General features: G+C 63.9%; 4 protein-coding genes across 6 annotated transcripts in view; 3 read left to right on the top strand and 1 right to left on the bottom strand.

The window, feature by feature from the left end:
• Positions 1 to 1,072, top strand: part of AMSG_06057 — a 1,538-nt gene extending 466 nt beyond the window's left edge. For both annotated transcript variants that reach the window (XM_013902109.1, XM_013902108.1), the window contains exon 2: positions 466 to 1,072. In XM_013902109.1, coding sequence (XP_013757563.1) covers positions 466 to 958 — 493 coding nt within the window. In that variant the 3' untranslated portion in view covers positions 959 to 1,072. The remainder of the gene's footprint in view (positions 1 to 465) is intronic.
• Positions 1,073 to 1,283: 211 nt separating this feature from the next.
• Positions 1,284 to 7,271, top strand: AMSG_06056 (cell division control protein; the record flags this gene model as incomplete). Its single annotated transcript, XM_013902107.1, has 2 exons — positions 1,284 to 1,430; positions 1,548 to 7,271. The coding sequence occupies 2 exons, from the start codon at positions 1,284 to 1,286 to the stop codon at positions 6,894 to 6,896; spliced, it is 5,496 nt and encodes a 1,831-aa protein (XP_013757561.1). The 3' UTR covers positions 6,897 to 7,271.
• AMSG_06055 lies at positions 7,085 to 9,122 on the bottom strand (the record flags this gene model as incomplete). Of its 2 annotated transcripts, XM_013902105.1 has the most annotated exons (3): positions 7,206 to 7,385; positions 7,686 to 8,503; positions 9,030 to 9,122. In XM_013902105.1, 3 exons carry the CDS (start codon positions 9,091 to 9,093, stop codon positions 7,206 to 7,208), a joined length of 1,062 nt encoding a protein of 353 aa, XP_013757559.1. The 2 variants fall into 2 exon arrangements, with proteins under 2 accessions (XP_013757560.1, XP_013757559.1); XM_013902106.1 differs by having other exon boundaries at positions 7,085 to 8,503; positions 9,030 to 9,093.
• Positions 9,123 to 9,606: 484 nt separating this feature from the next.
• AMSG_06054 (uncharacterized protein) lies at positions 9,607 to 10,259 on the top strand (the record flags this gene model as incomplete). Its single annotated transcript, XM_013902104.1, has 2 exons — positions 9,607 to 10,217; positions 10,247 to 10,259. 2 exons carry the CDS (start codon positions 9,607 to 9,609, stop codon positions 10,257 to 10,259), a joined length of 624 nt encoding a protein of 207 aa, XP_013757558.1.
• Between the last annotated feature and the right edge of the window lie 1,400 nt (positions 10,260 to 11,659).

The following is an 11,659-nucleotide window of genomic DNA, read 5'->3' as shown; positions in this document are numbered from 1 at the left end:
GAGAACAGGAAAGGGAGGGGCGAGCCAACGGAGCTACTTCCCAAACTTGAAGCCGCCGCCGCCACCACCTGCCTTCTTTGCCCCAAAGTTAAAGCCGCCGCCGGCCTTGTTGCCCCCTGGGGCATTGCCCTTGTTGCCAAAGTTGAAGCCGCCCCCGGCCTTGTTGCCCCCTGGGGCGTTGCCCTTGTTGCCAAAGTTGAAGCCCCCCCCGGCCTTGTTCCCCCCTGGGGCTGCATGTGTGTATGCGTGTGTGTAGGCTGCCCCCCCCCCCCCCACCCCCCCGCCAATTCGCGGCGGAAGTGGCAAGGGCCTTTGTCCGCGACGCGCGCACTCGGGAGTGTGCTCGGAACATACGTTGCGTTGTCGGGCGAGAGAGTGGGGCGGGGGGACCAGCAGGAGAGGGACTCACACGAGAGGGGATGATGATGCGACGATGTGGTGATGCTGGTGGCGGACGGGGGATAGATTCTGCACAGTGGTGACAGACAACACGGGAACAGAGGTTTTGAATAGTTGCCGGACGTACAAGGAGGCGCTGGACGAGATCAAGAAGGCCGGCGGCACGTCAGATAACCTAGAACGGCTTGTTCTGGGCTCGTATGTGGCGTCGACGGGAATCGTGGTGAGCGTGGTCATGCTAGCCATCACTATGATCATTGCGGTGTACATGACGTGCTCCGAGACAAAGGACCGCTCGACAGCTGGGCAGGGCTTCTGCATTGTCTCGTCAATCATCCTGGTCATCGTCGCCATTTTCTGGTATATGCACTGCATCCACAACTCGAAACTCAAGACCCGCGACTGGAAGCACCTGTCGTACGGCTACTACGGCATCATTGTCGTCGCCCTCTTCGCCATCGGCTGCATCTTTGATCTCAAGCGCGACTTTGACGCCCAGCGCCCAGCCGGTGAGCCTGTCGACGCACAGGCCGACAACGACGATTACTGGACGGTGTAACCCGCCGCCCGCTCGCCACTCCTGATCTGACCCCGATGCGCAAGCCGCCCCTCGCCCCCCTCACAACCCACAACCCACCGCCTCGCGCTACCACCTTCCCTCCACTACCCCCCCCCCCCCCCCCCCCCCCCCCCCACCTCCCCCAACCAAGTCTCCTCTTGGCGTAACCTGCCGTCTGGGCCATCATGAACAAACACTCCCTATCGTCGGTCGGTCCTGTTCCCCTCCCCGCTCATTTCCGGAATTCTGCGCCTGCCGGCTGTCAGCCAGCCTCCCTGCTCTCTCTCTCTCCCCACCCCCAACCCACTCCTCCCCACCCATACCCATGACAGACGAGTGCTCGCTCTGTCATAAGCCGCTCCTTGCAGAGGAGGAGCCGGTGACTGTAGGCTCTGGAGCACGGCTCCGTATCCTCCACCCGTCGTGCTTTGACTGGCTCAAAGCCGAAAAGCAACGGAGAGCGACGTCGGTCGTCAGCCGAGAGCCGAGCACAACAGGTGCCGCCACAGACGCCTCTGACTCGTCACCTATGCCAAACTCGGCAACCGCATCAAGCTCGTCCGACACAACTACCTCGAGCGCTTGGCAGGCCTCTGACGGTCCGTCGACCGTCACAGCTGGACAAGCGTCGGCAACAGGCGCCGCCGCCCGGGCAACGACCCTCCCGCCGGCTCGGCGCGATGGCTCTGTTACGGCTGGTGCTAGCGAGTTGGAGACTGTAGTGGCAGCGTCGGTCCGCGGCACGTGGTGTGGCAAGAGTGCTGGAGGTGGATACTCGGAGAACACCTTTTCCAACAATCCGCAGTTTGTCCTTCGCCTGCCTCAGTCGAACTCGGTGGAGCCGCTGCCGATCACGCTACGGCTGACCCAGTGTGGGCCGGTGGCTGCCAGTGCACCGCATGCCGTCGGCATCCAGGTCTGCTCTCGTGGTGGCGGATGGGTCTCCAATGTCTCGCAGGACGACTTTCTTCAGATCTCGCTTACCCGGGCGACGGTAGCGAGCCGCAGCTGCAGCCTTCCGCCCCAGACCTACACCCTCGTCCCGCACACGCTCAAGGCCGGCGAGGAGGGTTCGTTCAAGTTGGAGGTCCTTGTCTCGGAGCATCTAGCGGGCGACGTTTGTCTCGAGCCGTGGAGCTCGCCACTGGCTGCCGAGTTTCCGCACGTGGTCGAGGTCGAGTCGGGATGGTTCGGCTCGAGCGCGGGCGGCTCAATCAATGACCTGACATGCTCGCGCAACCCGCAATGGTTTGTGCGGGTGAGTGAGGCAGCCGAAGGCGCTGCTATTGCTCCGGTGGCTGTCGCCCTCGAGCTTGACCAGGGCTCCGTGCCGTCTGCTGAAGTTCGTCTCCGACACATCGGGCTGCACGTGCTTGATCTCAACGGTGGGCGGTTCAACAACTCGGTCCTTCTCAAAAAGGACATTCTCGGCTCGTCAGGCGACTACGCGCGGTTGCGGATGGTGAGCTGGCGCGGGTTCCTCACGCCGCGGAGCGCGGCGTACACAGTTTTGCCGTCGACGTTTGAGCCTAAGGACGAGGCGCCGTTCACGCTCCGGTTCTACTCGTCGGCGCCGATCGAGGTGGTGGCCGCGCCCGAGTACTCGGGCGGACAGGCCGAGTACGGCAACTGCGTCAAGGTGACGTCGGCGTGGGAGGGTATCACCGCCGGTGGGTGCCTTAACTATGAGACGGCACTCAACAACCCGATGTTCTTTGTCTCGTCGGGTTCGGTGACAGGCTACACGCTCGAGCTCACGCTCCGCCAGCTGCCAGGCGTGCTCGAGAGTGAATCTGCCGATGCGCCGCTGCACCACATCGGGCTCTCTGTGGGACGGTCATTTGAGGACATCCGGCGTGGACAAGCGATCGCCGACTCGGGCTCGTTTGTCAACGCTGCGGCGGTCTCGGTCTCGGCTGTGGTGCCGCCGGGTGAAGGCCCGGTCTGCGTTGTGGTGGCGACGTTTAATCCTGGCGAGGAGCGCGCATTCGAGCTTGCGGTCGAGTCGGACGCGCTGCTGCAGGTTGTGCCTTCGGTCCTCGAGTGCGACGCGTCGTACACGGCGGTGACGTCGGCGAGTGCGGCGTGGCGGGCGGACGAGGGGGCCGCGCCGGGTGAAGGGCCGATCTCGTACTTTGACAACCCGCAGTTTGCGCTCTCGCTCACGGAACCGGCGACCGACGTGTTCATCTGCCTGGCGCAGCGACCTGCGCCAGGCCAGCACTACCTCGAGCAGGCAATCATCCTTGCAGACGCCAACGGTGAGCGGCTCATCCACAATGGCTTTGCATGCGTGGCTGACTCGGGTGACTACCTTCCGCACCGCGAGGTGACGCTGGCGGTCAAAGGCCTCGAGCCGCGGGCAACGCCGTTCACCATCATGCCAACCAACATGACGCCTGGCGTGGCCACCGAATTCACACTTGTTGTTCGGTCGTCTGCGCCTGTCGAGCTTGTGCCGCTGCCGCTGCCGTCGGCGACCGAGGTGCGAAGCAAGCTCATTTCTGATTTGACTGCTGAGGAGAAGCAGGTGGCTGCAATGACCAGCATCTCTACCCGGGTTGATGTCCTTGATTCGGTCGACGACCGAGTTGCGCAGCGGGCGCAGTTTGAGCAGCTCGGGCTAACCTCGACGCTCGAGCGTATTTCGTCGGTATTTGAGCTCGACGACGAGATGAAGGCCATGGTGGAAGAGTATAACGACGAAATGGCTGCCGACAACAACGACGTCTCGGCGCGTGAGCACGCCAAAAAGCTCGCAGAGCTCGACCCGCTGTGGTCGGTCAAGCTCGCGCTGCCATACCTGGCCTCAGAGGAACTAGCCTCGCCACGCGAGGACGGGCCGGAGGTTGGCACGCCTGTGGCAACCCGCAACGACGATGGAACGTACACGATGACACTCGACTCGCGAGTCCCGGTCTGGTCGCTGGTGGCGTATGTGCTCGACGCGCTCCCACATCCAGGTGGACTGACGGCAGCGTCGCTCTCACTCTTTGTGCCGACACCGGGCCAGCCTGGAGCTGAGCTTGTGTGCCTCAACGAGCACGACACGCTCTCGATGTATGTGGAGGTATATGTGGCAGAGCTCACGCTGACGCTTGGGGCGCGGATGGTGCCGATCGAGCTTGCGCTGGGCGCCGGCGTGAGCCGGACGCTCGAGCTCCCGGCTGACTTGACGGCGGCAAGTGCGATTGCAGCAGCTGCTAGTACCTTTGGCTTCCGCGCGGTTGAGATGGGTCTCCTCCTTGTCGATGCCGCCGAGGCCGAGGCCACCGCCGACGGCGCTGGAGCCAGTGCGCCAGTGTCGGGCGCGGCGCGGCGGCTGGCGGCGCGGCGCGGGCGGTACACGTCATTTACAGCGACGCAGACGGTGTCGAGCTCGGCCGCCGCCGCAGCAGCGGGTGGTGGCAGTTCGGGCGGGGGCACGGGTGAGGCTGCAGAGACGTGGCTCGAGCCGGATGCGCTGATTGGACAGGCGTGCGAGGCCAAGGCGAGCTTGATGCTTGCGCGGCAGCCGGTATCGATGCACGTGGCCGTCCACTTTTTTGAGATTATCGACGTCCGGGTGGAGGTCTCGTTTGCGGCGCGGGTCCGCGAGCTCAAGTCGCGGGTGATGGCGGCGCCGGAGCTCGCCAACCACATTGTGCCGTCGCTGTTCCGGACGCACGGCCTGTTCGTGGACGGAGCCGACGGCAAGCCGCGGGCGCTCGACTCTGAATTGACGCTTTCTGCGGCCGGGCTGGAGCCGGGTGACAAGCTCTCACTGAGGCTCAAGACCGAGGGCGGGGACGAGGAAAGCAGCGGCGCGAGCAGCGCGGCGTCAGAAGACGCAGACGAGGTTGCTGTGTGGGCCGAGGTGGGGCGGAGTGAGACCAACTGGCGCGAGGAGGTTGTGGATGGCGAGCTTGTGCTGAGCGCGGCGTCGCTCAATCAGCTTGTGCTCAAGCTGACGGATCTCGACGGCGACCTTGCGTTTCAGGAGACGTTCCTACTCACGTACGAGTCGTTTACGGATGCGTCGACGGTGATGGACAAGCTTGTGGAGCGGTTTCGTGTTCCGCCGCAGAGCTCGCTGCCGCAGTACGCGGCGCTGAGTGAGGCGATGTTTGAGAACACTGTGGTCATTCCGATCCGGCACCAGGTGCTCTCGATTGTGATTGGGTGGGCGCAGTACTTTAGCAAGTACATGGCACCGGAGGACAAGGCGCAGCTAGAGACGACGGCGTTTGCGGTGGACCCGAAGCGATCCATGACCTCGTTTGTGGTCAACTGTCTCGGGCTCCATGAACGCGACGCGCAGGCCGAGCAGGCACAGGCTGCGGCCGACAAGGTGCTGCTGCGAGTCAAGGTTGGGGCCAAGTCGAAGGTGCTCTCGTTTGACGGCGGGATGCTTGTGGGCGAGGGCAAGGCGCTGGTGGCGCGCAAGTTTGAGCTTCCGCCCGAGCCTGGCCTCGAAGACTACCAGTTTTCGTCGTACAAGCTCGGCGTGCTCGACGAGAGCATCTACTTTCGCGACGTGGGCCTCACTAATCTTGAAGAGGTGTTTTTCAAGGAGGGTGCGCTTGCGGTGGGCGAGCTTGCGATTCCACCCGAGGAGCAGATCCTGCTGCGGGTGACGCTCGAGTCTGGCTCGTCCAAGGTCATTGCGTTTGGGCGGAACGTGGCTGTTGCAGAGATGATTTCGCTCATTCTCTTCAAGTTTGGGCTTGAAGAGCCGGCCGAGGCGTACGAGCTCTTCTGCGACGAGTACGGGGTGATGGACGGCGAGCAGACACTGCTCTCGTACGCGCTCAAGAACAAGAGCGTGGTGCAGCTGCGGCAAGCCGGGTCGTCGAGCGACGGAGCAAAGTCGAGCGCGAATAGCGCGGCCATCATTTCTGTGGTCTGTGATGACAAGGCGCGGCGGCAGTTTGTGTTTCCAGCGTCGACGACGGTCTCATCTGCGCTCAACCACATCGGGGTCTCGTTTGGGGTCCTCGAGCTCGACAAGTACGTGCTCAAGTGCGTGGCTTACGGCCGGCTGGAGGGTGCGGAGACGATGGGCTCGTACGCGCTCCCGCCACGGTCTGAGGTGTACTTTACGCGGCGAAACTTGACGGACGGGACGTCAGAGACGCTCAACTACACGCTCATCCGGCCGTCTGTGGTGCCGGCGCCGGACAAGGTGCCCAAGCCCAAGGTGCCGAAGCGTGCTGCGCGCAACCTGACGATCTGGGACATTGACGAGAGCGAGGCGGCGCGGCAGCTGACGCTGATGGACCACGCGGCATACGCACTCATCGAGCCGATTGAGCTCCTCAACCAAGCGTGGACGAAGGAAAAGTACGCGTACCGGTGCGCCAACCTGCTCGCGTTTATCCACCGGTTCAACCGCATCTCGTCGTGGGTGGCGCAGACGATTCTCGCCGAGACCAAGGTGCGCAAGCGGGCGCAGGTCATGAAGTGGCATGTCAAGCTCTGTGCCGAGCTCCGCAAGCTCAACAACTTTCACGCGGTGATGGCGGTGCTCGGTGGGCTCTCGAATCCGGCCGTCTCGCGGCTCAAATGGACGAAGGGGCGGCTCGGTCGCGGAACGAACAAGAGCCTCGAGTCCCTCGAGTCGTTGATGTCAATGGAGATGGGGTACACGGCGTACCGGACAGCGCTGCAAAACTCTGAGCGGGCGGTGCCGTACATTGGTGTCTTTCTAGGCGACCTCATCTTTATCGAGGACGGCAACCCGGACCTCATTGATGGCCTTGTTCACTGGTCCAAGTTCCGGATGATGCGCAACGCCATTGCTGAGATCCGTTCGTTCCAGTCCAAGCCGTACGCCTTTGTGCCTGTCGAGCCGCTGCAGCGGTACCTCAACCGCATTCCTCTTGTTGGCGAGAAGGAGCTGTATGCGACGTCGCTCGAGCTTGAGCCGCGCGGCGCAGACCGCAGTGACATCGAGTGATGAATTCGCGAAAAGCGTGTGGGAGCGAGCGAAAAGCGTGTGGGAGCGAGCGAAAAGCGAGCGTGAGCGAGCGTGAACAAGCGCCATCGCGCGCGTCAACAAGCGCTATCGCGCGCGTCAACAAGCGCCATCGCGCGCGTCAACAAGCGCCATCGTAGCCGCGGTGGCTAATCGGCACGAGCCAAGGGCAAGTGTGACGGTGGTTTCATTTCAGATGAAAGAGAGAAAGAGAGTGTGTGTGGCGGCGCCAAGCTAGAGGAGCGACAGAGTGGAGGGGGGTGGGGTGCGAGAGCAGTAGCGAGCGGCGACTTACTTCTTGGCCTTCTTGGCCTTCTTGCCCTTGCCCTTGGCCTTGTCCTTGCCCTTGTCGGACTTGTCCTTGCCCTTGTCCTTGCCCTTCTTGTCCTTGCCCTTGTCGGACTTGTCCTTCTTGGACGCCTTCTTGTCCTTCTTGTCCTTGCCCTTGTCGGACTTGCCCTTCTTGGACGCCTTCTTGTCCTTGCCCTTCTTGGACTTGGACGGCTCCTCGGACTCGTCGGCGGACGAAGCGTCGGCCTTGCCCTTCTTCTTGTCCTTCTTCGAAGCCTTCTTGTCCTTCTTGGACGCCTTCTTGTCGGCCTTCTTGTCCTTCTTGGAAGCCTTCTTGTCCTTGCCCTTCTTGGACTTGGACGGCTCCTCGGACTCATCGGCGGACGAAGCGTCGGCCTTGCCCTTCTTCTTGTCCTTCTTCGAAGCCTTCTTGTCCTTCTTGGACGCCTTCTTGTCGGCCTTCTTGTCCTTCTTGGACGCCTTCTTGTCGGCCTTCTTGTCCTTCTTGGAAGCCTTCTTGTCCTTCTTGGAAGCCTTCTTGTCCTTGCCCTTCTTGGACTTGGACGGCTCCTCGGACTCGTCGGCGGACGAGGCCGCGGCCTTGCCCTTCTTGCCCTTCTTGCCCTTCTTGCTCTTGCCCTTCTTGTCGCCCTTGTGCGACTTGTACTTCTTCGAGTACGGGCCGGTGTAGTCGTCACCGCGGGTCTCGAGCTGCTCGGTGATGTCGTTGAAGAAGTTGAGGATGTGCTTGACGTCCTTGAGCGCCTTGGCAGACTCCCACTTGGCCTGGATGTTCTTGTACGATGCGCCGGCGGGGGCGTCCGAGTCCTCATCGTCGTCGTCGACCTTGCACTCCTTCAGGATCTTCTTGGCCATGCTCTTGGCGGCGTCGGTCTCCTTGTCGGTGAGGGCAAACGACTGGTGGCCGTCCTCGTTGACGGTGCCGGGCGTGTTGTACACCACACGCTTGATGGTCCGGATGACGGCCTCGCAGAGGAGAATGAGCTCGTTCTCCTCAAGCACGCCGTTGCCGTTGCGGTCAAAGACGCGGTAGCAGTACGAGATCTTGCGGCGGATCGGCGTCCGGCCAACGAGCGCAGCCCAGATGGCGTACTCGCGGAAGTCGACCCACTGGTTGTTGGCCTCGTCGAAGATCTGGAACAGACCGTCAACAAAGTCGCCGTCGAGGTCGCACGCCTTCTTCCACACCTTGCGCCACTGCTCAAGGTCCACACCGCCCTCCTTGGCCTGCACCTCCTTGAGGCCGATCTTGACCTCACCGAGGTCCTCGATGGTGACTGATATCATGCCATGGGTGTGAGTGGGGGTGGGTGCGGGTGGGGGGGGAGGGGGGGAGCACCCCACGCCGGTTCAAAAAAATGTCGCCCGAGGCGAGGCCACCAAGCAACAAACGTCATCGAACAATCGAAACGCAACAAACGAACAAAGTTGGGGCCAGGCCGAGAGGGGCGAGGGGGCGCGGGCAGGCGACAGCGACCCGCAGTGGGGACTGCGGGATAGGGAATGGAGGATGGAGAGGAGGTGGGGAGAGGAGGGGGAGAGGGAGAGAATGAAGGTATGGTGGTGGAAGTGGTAGTACAGCAGGCGGCGGGGCGCCGTCCGGCAGCAGCAGCAGCGGGGAGAAGGGGGCGGTGCGGGGGCAGGTTGATCGCCCGTGGGGCGGAGAGGCAGAAAAAAAACGCAGTCGGGAAGCGGGTTGCGGGACGGGGGGGGGCGGGGGTGCGGGGAACGGGGTGAAGGGCGAGAAGGAGAGGGGGTACTGGACGGGAACAGAGGAAGGCATGGATGAGGTAGAGTACGTACACTCGGCGTCGCTGAGGCCGTCGCTCTTGAACTTCTTCGTCATCTTGGTCACCGTGGAGCCCATGGTTGCTGTAGTTTCGTCACGAGAGAATAGTGCGATACCCAGCCCGCCGCAGCAAGGCCTTCTGTCCCTAACGAACCATCGAACAAATGAACGAACGAACGAATGAACGAACGAACAGGCGAATGAACGAGCCAATGATGGCTGGTTGGGAGCCGGACGCTGCTGCTCGGCAGCTGTTGTGGTCAAGCAAGCGGCTGGCTGCCGGGCATGGCACGGGCGGCGATCGCATCAACAACGGGGGGCTGGCCAAGTTGATGCGGCGGCAGCGTGGCTATTGTTGCAAGATAGCAAGACGTATGTGGTGCGAGAGTGCTTTCCGCAGTAGTCTCCACGCCAAACACCATTCTGATCATTCGCACCATGGACTTGTACGCACTGTCCGGCTCGGAGGCGCGGTCGACGTCGTCGCCGGTAGGGTCGGCGGCAGCCGGGGCGGCGGGAGCGACGACAGCGAGACGGCGACGGGTTGCCCGGCACGGAGAGCGGGAGTACTCGACGCAGACCAGACGCAGCATGGAGGAGGTCGGTGAGCGGGTCGAAGTGGTCCAGGTCGGGACGCTCGAGCCCGACGGGCTGGAGGCCTTTGTTGAGCATGTGGCTGGCCTTGCCGGCAGCCGGCCAAGCCGGTATGTAGCGGACAAGCTGCCGTGGCGGATGCGGGCGGCAGGCGCCCAGGCATCGCTGGAGATGCAGACGGTGGCTAGCGAGGGCGAGGCGAGCTGGAGCAGAGGCCGAGGCGGGACTCTTGCAGGCGCATCGGCCGGTGATGGCGATGATGGCCGGACGGGCGTCCTCCGCTACGTGTCGGGATACCGGGTGCCGGTGGAGAGCGGGCCGCTGAGCAAGGTCATGGTGCGCGCGGTGTGCAATGCGCCGGCTGCGGGTGATGTCGATGGCGTGCTGGCTGCACTGGGCGCCACGCGCGGCGATGCCGGAACCCGGTCCGGCTGGCTCTTCGGCTTTCCCCGCCCCGACGCCGGGCTGTACATCACTCGCTGGGCGCCAGCTGAGGGCGGTGAGAGTGAGATCGAGAGCGGTGCAAGTACAGGAGCTGGATTGGGTGCGGGCTCTGCGCCGTGGTTTGTCGAGATTGTCGTCTCCCTCCCGGATGTGCCCAAGGGTGCGTCGCCGGCCGAAGTCGCCAGCTTTGAAGCCGCGCTGGTTGACGCAGCCGAATATGTCGACTCGCTTGCCGACGCACTGGTTCCGTTTATCGACATGACCTCACTCGATCCGCGGCTGGTGCCGACTCTGCCCAAGTAAAGGCCTAGGCCTCAGACTCGGCCTCGGCGTCGACGGCGTCCTGGATGGCACGGAGGAAAGACTCGGCCGAGAGGCCGAGGCTCTGCGACGGCTGCATGCCAAACTGGACGAGGATGGTGGCGGCCTCGCCCTGCGCGATGGCCGCGGCGACGCGGCCGATGGCCTGGCGGAGAAAGGGAGTGCGAATGATGGTGCGGACCTCGTGCGGGGTCTGCAGACCTTCGGGCATGTACTCGGCGAGGGCAGCAAAGTCATCGTCGTCGAGCGCGTCGAGAACGCCAGACGGGGTCACGATCTCATCGAGGCCAAGGCCCACAAGCATCCGCCGGAGCTGGGCCTGCGACGGCGCCGCATCTCCCGCGCCACCGCCTCCGCTGCCGCCCATCCCGGCCATCACCTGCGACATCATCGACGAGAACATCTCCGACGAGACCGGGAGCGTCGAGCCGGCGGCGGCAGGTTCGGCGTGAGCCGGCGGCGAGGCCGGTGCTGCCGCCGGAACAGGATTGTCCTCGGCCGGAGCCGGAGCGGCTGCGGCCGATGCGGCCGCGCGCTCGCGCTCCAGGGCCTCCAGCCGCGACGCCTCGAGCGCCTGCTGGAGCATGGCGTCCTCATCCATGGCCATGCCGCCCGGGAAGGCCTGTGGTGCGGACGCGCCAGAGCCTGGCGCGCCGGAGCCGGAGCCAGGTGCGCCAGACATGCCACCATTGGCAGCCATCAGCCGCTCGCGCAGCATGTCGGGCGTGGTCCCGAGCTGGCCGGCAAGCGCCTCGAGAACAGCCTCGGCGCGGGCATCGCCCGGCGCCGAGAGCGAGGCAGCGGCGTCGCGGGCCGCCGCGGCGGCAGCCGGATCGTTCATGTACGTGTTAAACTTGGCCACAATGTCGGCGAGGCGGGCGTCGTGGGCGGCGGTCGACCCGTCGGGCGCAACTGGCTCCTGCGACCAGAACAGATGGGTCCTGCCCGAGCCCTTGAGGCGGAGAACGTAGACGCGGCCGGTGGTGCATGCAGCCAGCGGGCCCTCGAGCTCGGCGTCACCAGGAAAGACAACCACATCCAGAAGACTTTCCCCAGCAGGGCGCGAGAGGTGTGCCACATGGACCAGTGAGTCCTCGTCCAGCCGGAGAACAAGCCGCCCGCGCCCCGGCTGGGCCGTCACCGTCGTGCCGGACACCGTCATGGCGCCGGCCTTGAACGAGACCACCGCGTCGCTCGGTCCGCCGTCGCCTCCATTGCTCTCCGCTGCAGCCGCGCCGGCCTCGAACAGGTTCACCCGTGGCTTGCTGGCCATGTCGTCGGGTGA

Source organism: Thecamonas trahens, assembly GCF_000142905.1.
Source record: "Thecamonas trahens ATCC 50062 unplaced genomic scaffold supercont1.25, whole genome shotgun sequence".
NCBI lineage: Eukaryota > Apusomonadida > Apusomonadidae > Thecamonas > Thecamonas trahens.
The sequence above is the reverse complement of the archived record's forward strand: the minus strand, read 5'-3'. Positions and strand labels throughout refer to the sequence as shown.